The sequence below is a fragment of the Crocuta crocuta genome, unplaced genomic scaffold (genome assembly GCF_008692635.1).
Source record: "Crocuta crocuta isolate KB4526 unplaced genomic scaffold, BGI_CrCroc_1.0 scaffold323, whole genome shotgun sequence".
NCBI classification, from domain to species: domain Eukaryota; kingdom Metazoa; phylum Chordata; class Mammalia; order Carnivora; family Hyaenidae; genus Crocuta; species Crocuta crocuta.
Window position 1 is genome coordinate 976,338 of NW_027536465.1, and position 18,614 is coordinate 994,951.

At 36.6% G+C, this 18,614-nt stretch overlaps 1 protein-coding gene and 1 pseudogene across 1 annotated transcript; both read right to left on the reverse strand.

The window, feature by feature from the left end:
* Positions 1 to 7,030: 7,030 nt before the first annotated feature.
* On the reverse strand, positions 7,031 to 8,002 carry LOC144218835 (olfactory receptor 5B17-like). Its single transcript, XM_077748811.1, has one exon. The coding sequence runs from the start codon at positions 7,979 to 7,981 to the stop codon at positions 7,031 to 7,033; it is 951 nt and encodes a 316-aa protein (XP_077604937.1). The 5' UTR covers positions 7,982 to 8,002.
* Positions 8,003 to 17,995: 9,993 nt separating this feature from the next.
* On the reverse strand, positions 17,996 to 18,144 carry LOC144218930 (U2 spliceosomal RNA; annotated as a pseudogene).
* Between the last annotated feature and the right edge of the window lie 470 nt (positions 18,145 to 18,614).

Here is an 18,614-nt window from a genome sequence, read left to right on the forward strand (position 1 = left end):
ATTAGGGGGGAAAAAAGAAATAAAAGGCATCCAAAATGAAAAAGAAGAATTACTATCTTTTTTTAATGCTTATTTATTTCTGAGAGAGAGAGAGGGAGAGAGAGAGAGAGAGAGCATGAGCGGCGGAGGGGCAGAGAGAGGGAGACAGAATCCGAAGATTCCAGGCTCTGAGCTCTCAGCACAGAGCCCGACACGGGGCCCAAATCCATGAACTATGAGGTCATGACCTGAGCTGAAGTTCGACACCTAACCGACTAAGCCACCCAGGCGTCCCAAGAATTACTATCTTTATTTACAGATAACCTGATTGTATTCCTACACAATTCTAAAGGCTGCACAAAAAAATTTAGAGCTAACAAACATATTAGCAAAGTTATAGGCCACAAAATCAACAAAAAAGTTACAATACTAAAGAGAAATTAAAATATAATTCCATTTATGGATTTAGCAATACTGAATGGAAATTAAAATATAATCCATTTATGACAGCATTCAAAGAATAAAGTCCCCAGGAATAAATTTAACCAAGGCGATGTTAGACATCCACGCTAAAACTACAAAATATTGTTAGAATCCAAGAACAGCTACAAATGGAAAGGCATTCTGTATTCATGATTTGAGGATCTAACTCCCCCACCTCCTTGCCAAAGCCTGAAACGTGTACTGCCAGCCAATGGGGGCCTCTGCATCCATGCCAAGTGCAAGAGGCCACTCAAGACCCCCGAAGCTGACCCACACAACTTTGAGTGCCCTGTGGGCTAGCTCCTCCAGCTGTGCACCCACACAGTGCTGGCCCGATTCCTGGCACTAGCCTCCACTGCTACAGATCACCTCAAATTTTCAAACAAAAATAGTCTTCCCCAAACATTTGCTGATAAGCCTGCCTAAAATCACAAAGAGAGAATGTTTAAAGCAACAAGAGGAAAAAAATGATCTCATAGAAGGGTAACCCCACAGGGCTATTAGGATATTTTCAGCAGAGACCTTGCAGGTCAGTAGAGAGTAGGATAACATGTTCAAAGCGTTGAAAGAAGAAATAGCTGACCAAGAATATTTTACCCAATAAAGTTGTCCTTCAGAAATGAAGGTGAGATAGGTCTTCCCTGAACAAACAAAGCCATAAGAACTTTCTTACAGGAAATACTGAAAGGAATTCTTCAAGCTGGAATAAAAAGGTGCTAATTAGTAACATGAAAGCAGAGAAAAAGAAATTATGCACTGATAAAGGCCAGTACATGGTCAGATTCAGAATATTAGAATATAATTGAGATTAATAACTACTTAACTCTTTAAATTTATTTTTTTTAATTTTTAAGTTTATTTATTTATTTTGAAAGAGAGAGAGCATGAGCATGGGAGAGGCAGAGAGAGAAGGAGAGAGAAATAGAGAGAGAATCTCAAGTAGGCTCCTCAATGTCAGCGCAGAGCCTGATATAGGGCTCAAACTCATGAATGGTGAGATCATGACCTGAGCAGAAACCAAGAGTCAGATGCTTAACCACTTGAGCCACGCAGGTGCCCTTTAACTCTTTACAGTATGAAAAGTGCTCTTGCTATGATAATTTCTTAATAGGCACACAATATAAGACGATATAAAGAGAGATATCAAAAACATAAAATGAGAAGGGAGAATTAAAGAGTAGACTTTTTGTGTGCAATTGAAGTTAAATTGTAACCAGCTTAAAAGAGAGTATTGTACTTATAGGGTGTTCTAGTCAGCCTCAGAGTAACCACAAAACAAAAACCTATAGTAGAAATAAATTTGAAAATGAACAAGGAATCAAAACATATCACTACAGAAAAATCATCAGTTCACAAAGGAAGACATAAGAGGAAGAAAGGAAGAAAGAAATTACAAAACAACCAGCAAATAACAAGATGGTAATAGTAAGTCCTTACCTTTAAATATAAGTGCATTAAATTCTTTGATCAAAATATATAGTGTGTTTGAATGAATAAAAAAAATTTCCGTAAGACCCAAGCCTATGCTACCTACAAGAGATTCATATCAGTTTCAAAGACACACATAAATTCAAAGAGAAGGGATGCAAAAAGATATTCCAGGTAAATGGAGACTAAAGAGAGCAGAGGAAGCTGTACTTATATTAGAAAAAATAGGTTTTATGTCAAAAACAGTAATAAGAAACCAAGAAGACCATTACATAATTATAGAAGCATTAACTCATCAAGAGGATATAATGATTGTATATATATATATATATATACATATATATATATATACCCAACATCAGAGAATTAAGGAAATATAATAAATACTGACAAATTTGAAGGGAGTAATAAACATCAATACAATGATAGTAAAGGACTTCAGTAGCCTACTTTCAACACTGAATAAATATCAAGACAAAATCAAAAAGAAAATTTTGGATTTGAACTATACTGTAGATCAAATGGACCTAATGGGCATATACAAAGCACTACATCCCACAGCAAGAGTATATGCCTTCTTCTCAAGTGCACACTGAACATTCTCCAGGATAGATGCTATCTTAGGTCACAAACAAGTTTTAACAAGTTAAAAAGATTGAAATAGATCAAAAAATCTTTTCAACGACAATAGCATGAAACTAGGAATCAATAACAGGAAGAAAACTGGAAAATTCACAAATGTAGAAATTAAACAATACAGTCATGAACATTTAATGGGTCAAAGATGAAGTCAAATGGGAAATCAAAAAATATCCTGAAAAAATGAAAATGGAAACACAATATATGAAAACTTATGGATTGCAGCAAAAGTTATTTTAAGAGGGAAGCTTCACAATATATACTGACATTTTAAAATTTTCAAATAAACAACAAAACTTTATACCTCAAAGAAATAGAAAACCAAGAACAAACTAAGCCTAAAGTTAGCAGAAGAAAGGAAATAACAGATCAGAGCAAAAATAATAAAATAGAGAAAATTAAAAGTTAAAAAAATCTATGTAATTACAAAGTTGGTTTTTTGTAAAGATACACAAAATTGCCAAACCTTTAGCTAGACTTACCAGGAAAAAAAGAGAAAAGGTCAAGTTAATAAATTCATAAATGACATTACAACTGATGTCATAGAAATATGAAGGCTAATAAAAGACTACTATGAGCAACTATATGCCAACAAATTGGGCATGTAATGGATAAGTTTCTAGAAATATATGACCTTCCAAGACTAAATCATGAAAAATTTTAAAAATCAGAACAGACCAATAATGAGTAAGAGTCAGTAATCAAAACCTTGTTAAGAAAGAAAAGCTCAGGACTAGATGGCTTCATGGGTGATTTCTACTAAATATTTAACTAAATTAACTAAAAAATGAACACCAGCGCTTCTCAGCTTCTTCCCAAAAACTGAAGGGGAGGGAATACTCCCAAACTCATTTCACAGGGCCAGCATTACCCTGATGCCAAAGCCAGGTATGCATTCTACAAAGTAAACAAAACAAAACCAGAAACTACAGGGCACTATCCCTGGTGAATGTAGATGCAAAAATTCTCAATAAAATACTAGTAAATCTAATTCAACAGCACATTAAAAGGATCATAAACCATGATCAAGAGGGATTTATTCCCAGGATCCAAGGATGGTTCAACACAAACAAATTAAGTGTGATACATCACATAGATAGAACAAAAGACAAAAGTCAGAAATTGTAAGTACAAAGCAATACGATAATAGGTGTCTCAATAGTAATATGGAGAGGACTGACAATATAGAGGAGGAAATAAAAGAAAGGCAGGGAATGGTATGGAAAGAAAAGGAAACATTTCTTGAACATCTGTTCTGTTATGACACTGTACTATGTTCTGGCTTAATCAGTTTATAATTTTGTGAGGCAGGCATTATTTTCCCCAATTGAAGCTCAGAAAATTTGATTAGCTTGACCTGTATTGAAAAGCTTGTTGGAATAGAATTCAAGTTGAGCTATTTTCTGTCTCTAAAACCTATGCTAATTTCATGTGTGCTAGCCATTTGTGTTTTGATTTGGAGATTGAGTGAAGTTGACTGCGGGCTCACAAATAAACAATTGTGGCATTATATTGTGTTATAGCAGGTTGACAGTTTTCCTCATTATATAGACCCTTACTTCTGACTTACTCCAAACAGCATGTAGATCGACTTATAGGAAATTTTCTGAATTAGTTAGTGTGAATAATACCAGCTGCCTTACCAGGAGATTCCAGTATTTCAGTGCCATGGTTTTAAGAGGTTTGTGCTTATATACTGTTCAGTTAGTCGTTCTACGGGAAATAATCCTGTGGTTCAGTGACCCAAAGTCTCTCTGATTCGTGGTTTTCCCATGTTTTGTGGTATCAATTCTTTCTATTAGCCATGACAAAGACTGACAATGAACAGAAGATCACACGGAAGGTTTTTCAGGAGACAGACTTGAAAGTAGCACACGACTTTACACTCACGTTCCAGTCACAAGAACACAGTCTTAGGGTCTCAAATAATTTCATGAGAGCTAAAAAATGGAGCCTGCGGGGTGCCTGGGAGGCTCAGCCGGCTAAGCGTCTGGCTTCGGCTCAGGTCATGAGCTGCGGTTAGTGGGTTCGAGCCCCGCGTCGGGCTCTGTGCTGACAGCTAGCTCAGAGCCTGAAGCCTACTTCTGATTCTGTGTCCCCCCCCCNCTGCTTCTGATTCTGTGTCTCCCTCTCTCTCTGACCCTCCCCTGCTCGCTGCCTCTCTCTCTCTCTCTCTCTCTCTCTCTCTCTCTCCCTCTCTCTCTCAGAAATAAATTTTTTTAAAAAAAATTTAAAAAGTTGGAGCCTGCTAGCTACATGCTCAGGAATAAAAGAGAAATAGCTGGGAAAACAATTAACTGTCTTTTCCATTATAATGTTTTGGTCAGCAAATGTCCATTTTACATTTCCTCTATCCAGAGGACGCTTTATGCACCTCCACCAGGGGGACAATCTAAAATTCAACTAATCGCCATTGAAGTTCCACACCATAAAGGACTCTTAAATACTGGAACAAACTGCGGGTTGATGGGGGAGAGGGGAAAATGAGTGATGGGCATTGAGGAGGGCACTTGTTGGAATGAGCACTGGGTGTTGCAGGGACACCAACTTGACAATAAACTATATTAAAAAAAATTTTAATAAAAAAAAAAAGTTCCACATCCCGGCTAACGAATTGATTAAATTGCCTCTCCATCCAGTCTAGAAATGGATCCTCATGATCTAACAACCTAGGAAATAAGAAGAAAACTTACCTCATTCTATAGTCATAACCAGCAAATAATGTTAGACCAGGTTTTAAAAAACCCTACCATTCCTAACAGAGAGTAATTGAAGAGACACCAGACAGTTCACAAATCTTGCTGAACTGACATTAAAAGGCTCCCTCAGCCCTGGTGATGGGGAATATTTTTTTATGAGACTTGGTTTTTTTTCTCTAGGCATAATTCAATTTTCCACTGTTTTCCTTGGCTCCTTGTTCCAACCACTTGAATGTTTTTTTTTCTTATTCATTATTCTTTATTGCCACTTCGGAAGTATATCGAACACAAAACTATGTCCCACACAACATTAACAAAAGTAGTTTATTCATGAACTTGCATCAAAGAAAACCATTTCCAGTAAATTTCATTTCAGCAGGAGTTCAAGGGTGTTAGAAAAGAGTAAATTCATTGAGTAGAATGAAGAAATACCGAGCCAGTGTATATTTGGCAGGTGTTTTACTAAGATCTGGTTTTTGGAAGTGGACGAAATGTTCTAACTGGTCTTCAGACACATTAGTCACTGATTGGTTGGCTGCAAGTAGGCAAGCAAACAGTTTGGGACATTTAAAAAGAGGAAGAATTATTCACAGAAGTGGCGGGTTTTTTTGAGACTGCTAATTTTCTGCAAGAGTTGAGGTTGATATTGGTGGTATTCTCCCCTTGAAGTGAGTTTTTGTGACTCACTTTCACCTATATAGCTTGGAATTTCTGGAGCTGTTTTGCTGCTCAGGAAAGTTATTTTTAAATAAGGCTCAAAGCTTCATTTTCAGTGAAATCATCACACTAAGCTATTGCATGAAATGACTTTCTATGCATTCGAGGGAAAGAAATGAACAGGTGAATAAGTAAACAGAAGAGCTGAATGTTGATAATGTCTATGAAAAATAGAGCAGGCTTAGGGGAAAAGTCCACGGAAAAGGAGTGACTATCTTGTAAAGGTGTCATGGCAGGCATCTACAGACTCCTTGGGTAACATTTAACCAGCACTCTGAAATAAGTGTAAAAAATAGCCCATATGGAGGAAATAGCAAATACTGAGACAAGGCAAGATTGGGACTGTCCAGGACTGCAGGACCAAGGATGAATGAGGTGGATGAATGGTTACTCCACGAAAATATAAATTAACGAGTGGCTCTAACCATTTCAAAACATTTATTACCAAAAAACCTCAAGTACCATTATTATTTTTAATGCATTTTAAATTTTATTTTTACATGTTTATTTTTGAGAGAGAGCGAGCACGGGTGGAGGCGCAGAAAGAGAGGGAGACAGAAGATCCAAAGTGGGTTCTGTGCTCACCATGGAGCTCAATGGGTCTCCGAAGTGGGCTCCATGAACCATGAGTTCATGACCTTAGCTGAAGTCGGATGCTTAGCCACCCAGATGCCCCTTTAATGCAATTTTTAAAATAAAATGTGAAGAGTTGGTACTCAGAAGATAAAGGTACAGATAATGTAATTACATATTTTATTCTAATATGCTGTTTCTTTGGCAAACTTCCACATGAATTCACTTTTTTCCCCCAAATAACTCAGTAATGACTGAGGCATTAATTTGTTGAGCTGTTATCATTATTTAGCTCCAGGTGGAATATGCCAACAAAAGCACATATTTAATGATGAATTAAATAAACTTCATTAAAAACCATTACTTTTTTTAATTTTGCATTTTAGAGGATTGGACCTATTCTTCAACTAAAGAAATAAATAATATTAGACTAATATTTTTTTCTAATATCCCAAATGTCCTTAACATTTGAGTTGTAGCAGGGAGTAAATCTAAGTAGCTTTCTGTGGATTCTACTTCATTAAGACAAAACCTAAAGAAAATTTTGCCTTTTCAACAACCTTTTTGAATGCATTCTTGACTTCTTTGTTCCTCAGGCTGTAGACCACAGGGTTCAGCATGGGGATGAGCACAGTGTAGAAAACGGATGCAATTTTGTCTGTGTCCATGGAATGGCTGGAACTTGGCTGTAAGTACATGATGATGACTGTCCCATAGAATATGGAAACTGTAACAAGGTGAGAAGCACAGGTAGATAAAGCCTTCTGGTATCCCTCACCTGAGTGTATCTTCAGAATGGTAGTAAATATGAACAGGTAGGAAATAAAGATAACAGAAAGTGCAAAAAAGACATTGAAGCTTGAGATAAAAACAAGGATCAGCTCACTGTTGTGTTTATCAGAGCAAGTCAGATTCATGACGGCTGGAATATCACAGAAAAAGTGATGGACCACCCTGGACATACAGAAAGAGAGACTAAAGGTGTCTCCAATGTTTATAGAGGCATTTAAGACACCACAAGCATAGGATCCCATGGCCAGACAAGCACACACACGCGTTGTCATGGTGGTGGTATAATGCAGGGGTGTGCACACTGCTGTGTAACGGTCATAGGCCATTGAGGCCAAGAGGTAGTTTTCCACAGTGGCAAAGACTGCAAAAAAGAACATCTGGGCAGCACATGCATTGTAGGAGATGACCTTGTCTCCCATTAGGAGCCCAGCCATGACCTTGGGAGTGACTATTGAGGAGTAACAAAAGTCCACCAGAGACAGGTTACTGAGGAAGAAATACATAGGAGTGTGGAGATGAGAGTCCAGCAAGATCAGCATGATCATCCCCAGGTTTCCAATCAGAGTGACGAGGTAGATGAGCGTGAACATTATAAAGAGAGGAAACTGCAGCTCTGGGTTATTGGTTAGTCCCAGCAGGATGAAATCAGTCACGTCTGTATTATTCTTCATGGATGTGATTTGAGAATCACTAGATGCTCTGTGGCAAAGAATGATCAATAAAAAAAAGTTGCACAGAAATTGAAATGCGTAAGCATTATTTGATTATAACCATAGATTATTTGTAAATATTCTCCATTTCTAAGCATGGGAATGACAATGCAATTTAGTGATAACTTATCCATAAAAGAATAGACTTTTGTAAAGGAAGGTTCATCACAGATTGTCTTCTCAACTTCTTATTTTTTTATATGAGTAAATTGAGTCACAGGAAAGGATAATGAGCTGTCTAAGGTCACATGCCAAGAAATGATTGATCTCCCAAATCAGATCTTTTGGGTTCACTAATAACTTCCACTTCAGTAGTGCTTATGTGTATTTATTCAATCCTCTCTGTATCCCCATTAGATTGATTAGTTACTATGCTCATATATATCATAAATAACTTAGCAACAAAAAGATTGGGTATTCAAGTTTACCTGGTTATTGACAGAGCCATGCTTTAGACACATTCAGAATGACTCCCAAACTAAATGTCATCAATGAATTTGAATTCACTTTCATCTCATTCAGTTTATACTTCATCATGGTATCCATTCTTCCAAACTTAATGCTTGGGGTTGCACAGCAGAGCAATCCAAAAATGTATGCGAATATATGCAGGGAAATTAATGCACATTAATGTATTAGAGACATATACAGTCAACAAAGGCAAAAGAAGATACAGAATTGGGTGTGAAATATTTGGCTAATGTGTATATGCATTCACACAGAAGAACTCCCATTTACCACCTGGGAGATATTGGTCCTCAGCAAAGTTTGCTGAGCCTCATTTTATCCATCAGTAAAATGAAGGTGATATTGGAACCTACCTCTGTAAGTGTTAGATGAAATAATCATGACAAACAGTTCACACAATGTGGGTGTTCAGCACCATCTCAATGCGTTCTATTCATAATCTTATAATTCAGATGGAACTAGGTGCGAGTGGGTTTTGACATCTGGCAGCTTTACTCTGATGTGAGTTTTTTGACACCCTATGCCCACCTAGACTTTTTGTTTCTTCCAGTGTTTCTTACTCTGTCCTACACCCCCCTTGTAAGTGGCTTTGTCATCCATTCTGTGTGAAGACCCTCACACAGACCTCTTTTGTTTAATTTCTTCCTTTGGTCCACACTTTAGCCTGGGTTGAAAGACTCCTATTTTATCTTAGTCTCATTCTTATTGTCAGCCATAGTTGGATCATAAATACTGAGGGTTGAAAATACTGTGGAGTTGACTCAAGTCTGTAGATTGTTTTTGGGCAAACACAATGGTTTAAATCTTTTTATTTACATTTGAAGTCCTTGAGGGACATCCATTTTCTGGTAACTACTATTTGCCACCATCTTCTTTCTGGCCCCTCTACACATTGCATGTCTGGAATTTACAGTATTTGTGTTTGTGAACCCATCACTCAATAATAGTATAAAGTTATAATTTCTTGTTTAGCATTTGTTATATTTTATGATGACTGGAATGTTCTTATTGGGCACATATGGATAGTCCAATATAAAATTGTTACCTCAAAATCCTTAACCTATTCATATGCGCACAATACCTTTTACCATGTAAGAGAACATAATCACGATTTCCAGGATTAGGATGTGGGCATACCAGAGAGCATTATTCTGACTTGCACAATGGGGATGAAGAGAATATAGAATAGATAAACTACCTAGAGTAGTAGAGACTGTTGAAGCTGAGACACCTTCACAGCTTCACAGGTCTCATGGCCAACTTTATGATTGTGTATAATAATCAGCCCAAAAGGTATTAATTTACCCAAGGTCACATATCTGGAGTAAATCCATTCCCAAATCGTATTTCTGGGAATTACTAACAACTTTAACCCAGTGTTTATGTGCTAGTTTATCTGACAGATAAACAGAAATCAGAAACGACAGATAAGTAGGCAGGCAGAGAAACACCAAAGAGGAATATAGAGGATAGATCAAGAAGGGATAGATGGTGGATGGATGGATGGATGGATGGATGGATGGATGGATGAATAGATAGCAATAACAGAAGAGGAATGGATATAAATTGTGTACACAAACACACACACACACACACACACACACACCCCATTTTACAGTTAAGAAAATGAAGGCTTTGGAAGTTACATGCCTGTTTAAAATTCTACACCTTGTATGAGTTATTTAAGAAACAAACCCATATCCCACTGATTTTAATGCCTGTGGCTTCAAACATTGCATTGTTAGATTTTCTAGATGATCCAGTAATAAAAGGGCAGGTTATAGGGAAAATTATAGTAAAAATGGAATAAAGATCTTGGTAGCTTCATGATGATCCTTCTGGAGTCTAAAGAAGTGTCATTTCACCCTTTTTGGTTGGTTATCCCTTCAGTAACAAGCCTACATGTAGTAAACAGGAGAAGCTTACCAACTACCCAATCAGAGTACCATCTATCATAGTTGCGGTTTAAGCCTCGACAGAAGGTTTTCTTTTCTTTCTAATGCAAGTGCCTGAATTATGGTTTGATTGCCTAGGCATCCACTCAGAGAGATACCCCTTCAAAAATGTCTATCCATTACCCTCCCCCCAAATATGTCTATCTCATATGCTCTACTGACTGAGCCTGTTAGGTGATGTCTATCTTGGATAAACACATTGCCAGCCATTAAATAAAGAATTAACTTCTCACCTCCCAGACTCCTTGGTTTTAAAGATGTTGGTAGATTTAGATAACCTACCATTCAGGCTGCTTGTTTTTCTCTTGCTATGTTTTAAATTCCCTCTCTTTTGTTTTAAATTCACCACTGAAGTGTGAATCCCAGAACCTTAGGTCTCCATCCTCCACACCAATAAAAACAGAATGCAGACCTGCTCTCTCTCCCTATCCATGACCTTGCTGTATGGCCCCAGAGATGCCATGTGGTTTTCAGGACTCGTGAATAATAAACTTTGTCTCTTTAAAGTCTCCTGATGGTTACAGCTGAGCAGGTTTTGCAATTATAATGAGAACCTAAAGAATCAGTTCAGCCACAAATCTGGTTACCAACAGACTTGGACAAGCACAAAACTATAGATTTTTGCCATCTTCTTAAGGAAAACAGCATGAAATTTCATAAATACTATCCTACTTTCTGCTATTTAAAATGGTATTCTTCTTATATTTCTTTCTTACATTTGAATCCTATACTTAAGCCAAGGTTTCAGAAAAATTGTCCAAACAACTAGATAGGAGCTCAAAAACTCAGAAGAGGTAGCCGACCTGCTGCTTCTGCATCAATTACATTTTTCACTAAAAGCATATATTAAATAGAGAAGCTTACCTTGCTCTTAAAAAAAAAGAAAAGGCAATCCTGAACTGAGTCTGAAATCAGAAATTCAACTAGAAGAATGTATAAAAATTTTGAAGCATATCTCAGGTATTGGTCCCAAAGTTCCAAGGTTCATGGAGAGATGAAGAAGTATCATAAACATGGAGCTGGGAAGCCCAGGCTCATGTCTTGCATCTACCATGGATTCTTCTGTGTATTTAGAAAAGTCATTTACCTTTCACAGTGTGCAGTTTCCTTATTTGTGGTATAGACACAATAAAATTACTTGTCCCATGATTTCACAGAATTTTGTCTGTGAAAGATGGTGGGTCTTTAAGGACCTTAGTAAGGGTTATCCTTTGGAAGTAAAATAATATAATTATTATCTTAGGGTGCTTCACCTGACTGTGGTTGCAGAGCCACTGCCAACACTCAGATTGGGGAAACACTGGTGTGTGTACTAAAAAAAATTAACATTCACTTGGATAAATGGTGACCAAAAGGTCTACTCAGAATCTAGTCCCTTTACAATATTGTCATGTGGAGTCATGATATGAATTCAAACCCTAATGAATGAGAGTCAGGAGAAAATTTGTAGATGTGAAATTCCTAGGGGACAGGCTCCTGTGAAGGCAATCACTTCTATCTAGGGAAGAAGCAATTAAATTGTATACAGGGATATAGTTTCTTCTGTTGAGTAGCACATAGATGCATTTGTGGTAATTTTCTTTCCTTTCCCTAATTGTATCAATTTGCTACTCAGTCCATAACTAGTGGGCTTAATACATTCACATTTTTTACATTATTGATATTTATAACAGGTTCTAAAATTTTATTTTGTTGTCCATCTGCCATTTATTTTATTCCTTTCCATTATTTTACTTGTTATAATTAAATTATAGGCTATTGGATTTTTAGAGGTTGATAAATAAATCCTTGTTTTCCTTCTTGTGTTTACAACAAACCAACAATATGACACATAGGCCAAAAAATATGGAGAGTAAATTCAGCTTTAATCCTACTAAGTCCATTCAAAAATTTGATTCTGGTCTGCAGACAGATGGGCTTCTTTTCTTTCCTGAATTTCCCTGTTGTAGCCAATGCAGGTGATGCTCTATTCACATCCCCTAGGCACTCATGTGGCTCCAGAGGTAGAAGCTGAGGAATCGAGAAAACAGGTGAAGGTGGCTAAAGGTACAAATATGCAGTTATAAGATTAATAAGTACTAGGAATATGACATACACCATGATTACTATCATTAACAATACTAATATATGTATTTGAAAGTTTCTAAGATGTTAGATCTTAAAATTTCTCATCACAGGATAAAAAGTGGTAGTTATGTGATGTCATAAATGTTAGTCAAACATCGTTGCAATCATTTCAAATAATTACGTTACACATCTTAAACTTATATAATGGGATTTGTCAATTATATCTTAAAAGGCTGGAAAAAACACAATTTTAAATCACTCAAGGTAATTAACCACTTTAATAGATTGAGGAGAAAAACACATAAAATTATCTGATTTATTCATTCAGAAAAAGTATTTAAATAAATCTCCAGCACCTTCATGACAAAAGCAACCAGAAATCTAATAGAAGTGAACTTCCTCAAGAGTATAAAGAGTACTAATGAAAAGCCAACAACTAACATCATAACTCAAATGTGAAAGAGTGAAATCTTTCCTGTAAGATCACATACTAGACAAGAATGCCTGCTTTCACTACTTATATTCAAAGTTGTACTGAAAGTTCTATCTAGAGTAATTACATAAAAAATAAGAGTTAGAAGGCATATAAATTGGAAAGGAAGAAGAAAAACTGTATGATTTTCAGATGCCAGACATAGAGAAAATCCCAAAGAATGTACAAGAAACTATTGCCAATAAACTTATTCGCCAAACAAAAATAATTAGTGCTTACATACACTGGCAATAAACAATCCCAGGAGAAAATTAAGGAAAAAATTCCACTTACAATAGCCTCCTTATGTTAAAATACAGAGGAATAATTTTAAACAACGGTGAAAGTGTTGTACACTGAAACTACAGAATAAATTGCTGAAATTCAAGGAGGCCTAAATAAATGGAAAGGCATTCTATGTTCATGGATTGGGTGATACGATACTGCTGACTGGCAATACTTTCCAAAGTGATCTACAGCTTTGATGCAATCCCTCTCATAATTCTAATGACCACAAAGAGAAAGGCTATTATTAAAATTCAAATGGAATTTCAAGGGACCATCAATAGCCAAGACAATATTGAGAAGGAAGAACAAAGTAGGAGGACTCACCCTTCTGGATTTCAAAACAAATTTAAATTAATCAAAGCAGTTTGATACTGCCATAAGGATGGAGACATAGATGAATTGAATACAATCGAGAAACAAGACATAAGCCCATATACCTATTGTCAATTGACTTTTTACAAAGGTGCCAAGTTCATTCAATGGGAAAAGAAGTCTTCAACAAATGTGGATATCCACATGCAAAACTGAAGTTGAACCCCTTCTCACAGCATATACAAAACTCAACTCAAAATGGTTGATGACCAAAATATGAGAGCTAAAAACATAAAACCATTAGAAAATGTGAGAAAATTTCCAGGCCTTGGATTGGGCAATGGTTTCTTATGTATTATATCAAAAACACAAGCAACAAGAGGAAAAAAAAGACATAAATTGAACTTCTTCAAAATTATAAACCTTTGTATATCATCAAAGTACATTTTCAAGAAAATGAAAAGAAAAACATTAGAATGGGAGAAAAAATTGCAAATCACAATTCTGATAAGGTCATAATATGCAGGCTATATAAAGGACTCATACAACTTAACAGAAAAACCAATAGTCCCTTTGAAAAATGGGCTAAGTACTTGAACAGACATTTTTCCAAAGAAGATTTACTCATAGCCAATAATGCACGTGGAAATATGCTCAAAATCATTAGACATTAGGGAAAAGTAAATCAAAACCATGAGATACAATTTCACACCCATTAGGATGGTGTATGAAACAAAATGGAAACTAACAAATCATAGCAAGAATGTGGATAAACGGGAACAGTTGTACATTACTGGTGGGAACGAAAAATGGAACAGTTACTGTGAAAAACAGTTTGATGGTCTTCAAAAGTTAAACATAGAATTACCATATGAACCAGCCATTCTGCTCCTAGTAATATCATCAAACAATGAAAATAGATCCTCAAACAACACTTGTGCATGGATACAAATATTTCTGCTGCATTATTAACAATTGCCAGTAGGTGAAAATCATCCAAATGTCCCCCAATTGAGAACGGATGAAAAGATGTGGTATATATGTACACAGGAGTATTATTCAGCCATAAAAAGAAATGAAGCATGATACATACTACAACAGGGATGAGCCTCAAAAATGTTAAATTGGGTAGAAGAAGTCAGAGATAAAAGATCACGTATTATACAATTCTATTTACATGAGATATCCATAATAGGTAAATCCATAGGTTACTGGTTCCCACCATCAGTGGTCTTCAAGGGTACAGGATCTTCTCTATGAATAAAAAAAAAAACCCTTGGAGTTAAATCAAGGTGATGGTTGCAGAACATTGTTAATGTGCTAAATACTAGTGAGTTGCACAATTTAAAATAGTTATGCTAATCTCACATACATTAAAAAAGAACAGGCAGAGGGAAATTAAACAGACAATAGGAGGAGAAAATAATGTGATCACAAAGGCAGAGACTGATGGAAATACAACGGAGGGGTGCTGCCAGCCACCTGCAGATGAAATACACCAGGGACGAAGCCTCCCCTAGTGACTCTGGAGACCAATGACTTTGTTTCATCCCAGTGAAACGATTTCCAACCACTGGCCTCCAGAACTGTGAGAAGACAAATGTGTGTGGTTTTAAGGCCCCAGAGTGTGGGAGTTTGTTGCAGCAGCCATAGGAAACTAACATAAAATCTTTATTATCTTTGTTGTGTTAAACCACTGGGGTTTCAATTTAATGTGTTACTGCAGCATGAGCTAGCATGTTGTGTTGTCTGTGTTCTGTTTTTACAAACAGATGATGAGTTTTTCTGTTCAGTGTCAGTTCCTCTTATCATGCAGTTATTCATTCCACAGAATCTTTTACTGAGCCTCAGTTCTGAACTGTCCAGAGTCTTTGTTAGTGAACAAAGCAGAAATTGTTCCCAGCTGCATAGAACTTTTATTCTAATAGATAAAACAGATGAAAGGGGTCAACACACAAAAATGAATAAACAATATTTTGATCACTATCATGAAGAAGATGATAGAGATAAATATTTGTGCCTTCTTCTTCCATGTAAGTGTGTTCCTGTACAGAATCACATTTCATAAGATTCTCTTGAGTTCTATGGAATAAACCTTAGTCTAGACTCTGCGAATACATATCTAAATGAGATAACATCTTTGGGCTCAAAAGGCTTGCAATTCAGTACTATAGCTAAATCTATAAAATCAAACCAATCTAATTGGTTAATCTAACCAGATTAACTGCTGTAATCGTTCTATGGAGAAGGTTGGCCAATTAGATGAATGAAAGAGAGATAAGAAATAGGAAGGGAAGGGAAAGGATGCTGACATGTTTTGAGTATCTACTCTGTTCCAGGCACTATGCTACAGTCTGGCTCATTCAGTGCCCATTTAACGTTAGTCCATGAGAGACGCAGTAGTTTCCCCATTAGAAACACAGAACCCTTAAATAACTTGCCCCATATCACAAAGTTCTGGTTGGAATGGAATTCACATTGATTTGCTCTCTCTCTGAAACCTGTGATGTTTATTGGTGCTAGCCATTTTGGTTATGATTTGGAGGCTGGTGAGGATTAAAAAGAAATCATTGTACAGGGTGCCTGGTTAGCTCAGTCGGTTAAACATCAGACTTTAGCTCAGGTCATGATCTCATGGCTTGTGAGTTCTACCCCCACGTCGGGCTCTGTGCTGACAGCTCAGAGCCTGGAGCTTGCTTCAGATTCTGTGTCTCCCTCTCTCTCTGCCCCTCCCCTGTTCGCACTGCCTCTCTCTCAAAAATAGTAAACAATAAAAAATTTAACAAAGAAATCTTTGTAGAATCAAGTTATATTGGAGAAATTTGATAGTTTTCCTGGTATAAATCCTTCCCACCAACACAACATCCTCCAGATGAACCTATGGGAAGTTCTCTGTATCTGTTAGGGTAAATAATACTAGCTGCAAAGCAAGCAAACTGCAAAAGGCAGAGGGCTTTCGTGCTTGCATATTGTTCCACTAGTTCTGTGGAAATCTGTACAGAGATTCAGTTGACCCAGATTCTTGCAATTAGTGGTTTTGTCATCTCTTGTGGTCTGAATCCACTCCACCCAGCTGGTGACAAAGAAAGAGAATGAACAGAACATCACCTAGAGAGTTTTGTGATCCAGACTTGGAAGTGGCATATATGATCTGTACTCATATTCTATGGCCAAGTATACAAACACATGGTCAAAATTAATTATATGAAGGCAGAGGAATTGAGCTTACATATGTTTCCAGGAGTAAAAAAGAAATGGCTTAGGAAAACAACTAACCTGTCTTTTCCATTATAATGCTTATGATCATCAAATATCCATTTTACCTTCCTTCCATATGGAAAATTTACTATTTACCGCCACCAGGGAGACAACCTAAATCCCAATTAATTAATATAGAAGCACAATGTCCAGGCTATTGAAGAGGTTAAAAGATCTTCTCCACCCAGTCCATGTGTGGCTCCTTGTTGCCTAGTAGCTTATGCACTAAAAGGAAAACTTAGCTCATTCCACATTCATTTCCAATAAATAAAATTGGACTAGAGTAAAGACAACAGGAAAAAAGGAGCTCCCATTCAGAATGAACAGTAATGGAAGACACGCAAATTTCAATTTAGGAATCTTATGGAATTGACATCTCGAAGGCCCCTCAATCCTGGTGATGGGATATATTTATTTATGAGACGCTGATTTTTCTTTTCGGGAAAAATCCATTTTCCATTAGTTTCTCTACTACCTGGTTCAATCTCTTCTTTTGAAATACATCAGAGAAAAACTATGTCTAATGCCATATTAATAAAAAACGCCATCAGCGTCACAGTTTGTGGGTTTTTTACAAGTTTATTTATTTATTTTGAGAGAGAGCATTAGCAGGGTAGGGGCACAGAGAGAGGGAGAGAGAGAATCCAAGCAGTCTTGGTGCCTTGTGTATGGAGTCCGACGCAGGGCTCAAACCACAAACTGTGAGATCATGACCTGAGCGGAAATCAAGAGTCAGTTGGTGAACCGAATGAGCCACCCAGCCACCCTAAATTTTGGTAGTTTCTTATTTTGTTATCCTGTTAGATTTATAACTATTTGATTTTGGGGGTGCTAATATGAAAGACTTCATGGTTTTTTTTCTTAAATAGTTTATTGTTAAGTTGGTTTACATATAACACCCAGTGCTCATGTTTTTAATTTCACTTTCCACTTGTTCATTTTCAGTATATAAGAAAGTGATCATATTTAGTATATTAGTCTTGCATCCAAAAACCATACTATAATCACTTATTAGTCTTGGGAGGGACTAATTTTTCCCTATTCTTTCATATTTTCTACACAGACATTCATGTTACCTGTGAACAAAACTAGTTTTTATTTATTCCTTCCCAAGTCTCTGCATCATGAGATTCCATTCATATAACGTAGGGATGGACAAAATCTCAGTTATTTCCAAGAGATGAGGGAGTAAGGACTGATAGTCTATAACAGAAATGGAAAGAGAAATATTAGGATGACAATGTATTCTCCATGGTACAATGCTGGTACTACACTTGATCTTAGCCAAAAGGCCGAGAAGCAACGATACAGTGCTGGCGAATACAAGACTCATTTGTTAAAACACTTAAAACTCTACATACCAGAGTACAATTAATATACACAAATCTTGGTTTCCTAGTTTTACAAATGCCTCATGGTAATATAAGGTTACTTTTTAAAGGAAACTAGGTGAGAGTTGTATTCATTTTCTATGGCTGTTATAATAAATGATGACAAACTTAGAAGCTTACACAACATAATATTAATTCTTTCACAGTCTAGAATCCAGAAATCCAAATCAGGCTCTCTGGACAAAAGTCAGTGTGTTGGAAGAGCCATGCTCTCTCCATAGGCTCTAAGACAAAATCTATTTCTTGCCTCTTCCATCTTCTAATGGCTGCTGTCATCCATGGTTTATGGCCACGTGACCTCATCTACTCCAATGTCATATTGTGTACTCCTCTTTTATCTGTGGTCAAATGTCTTATAAGTATACATGGGATTTTCTTCATAG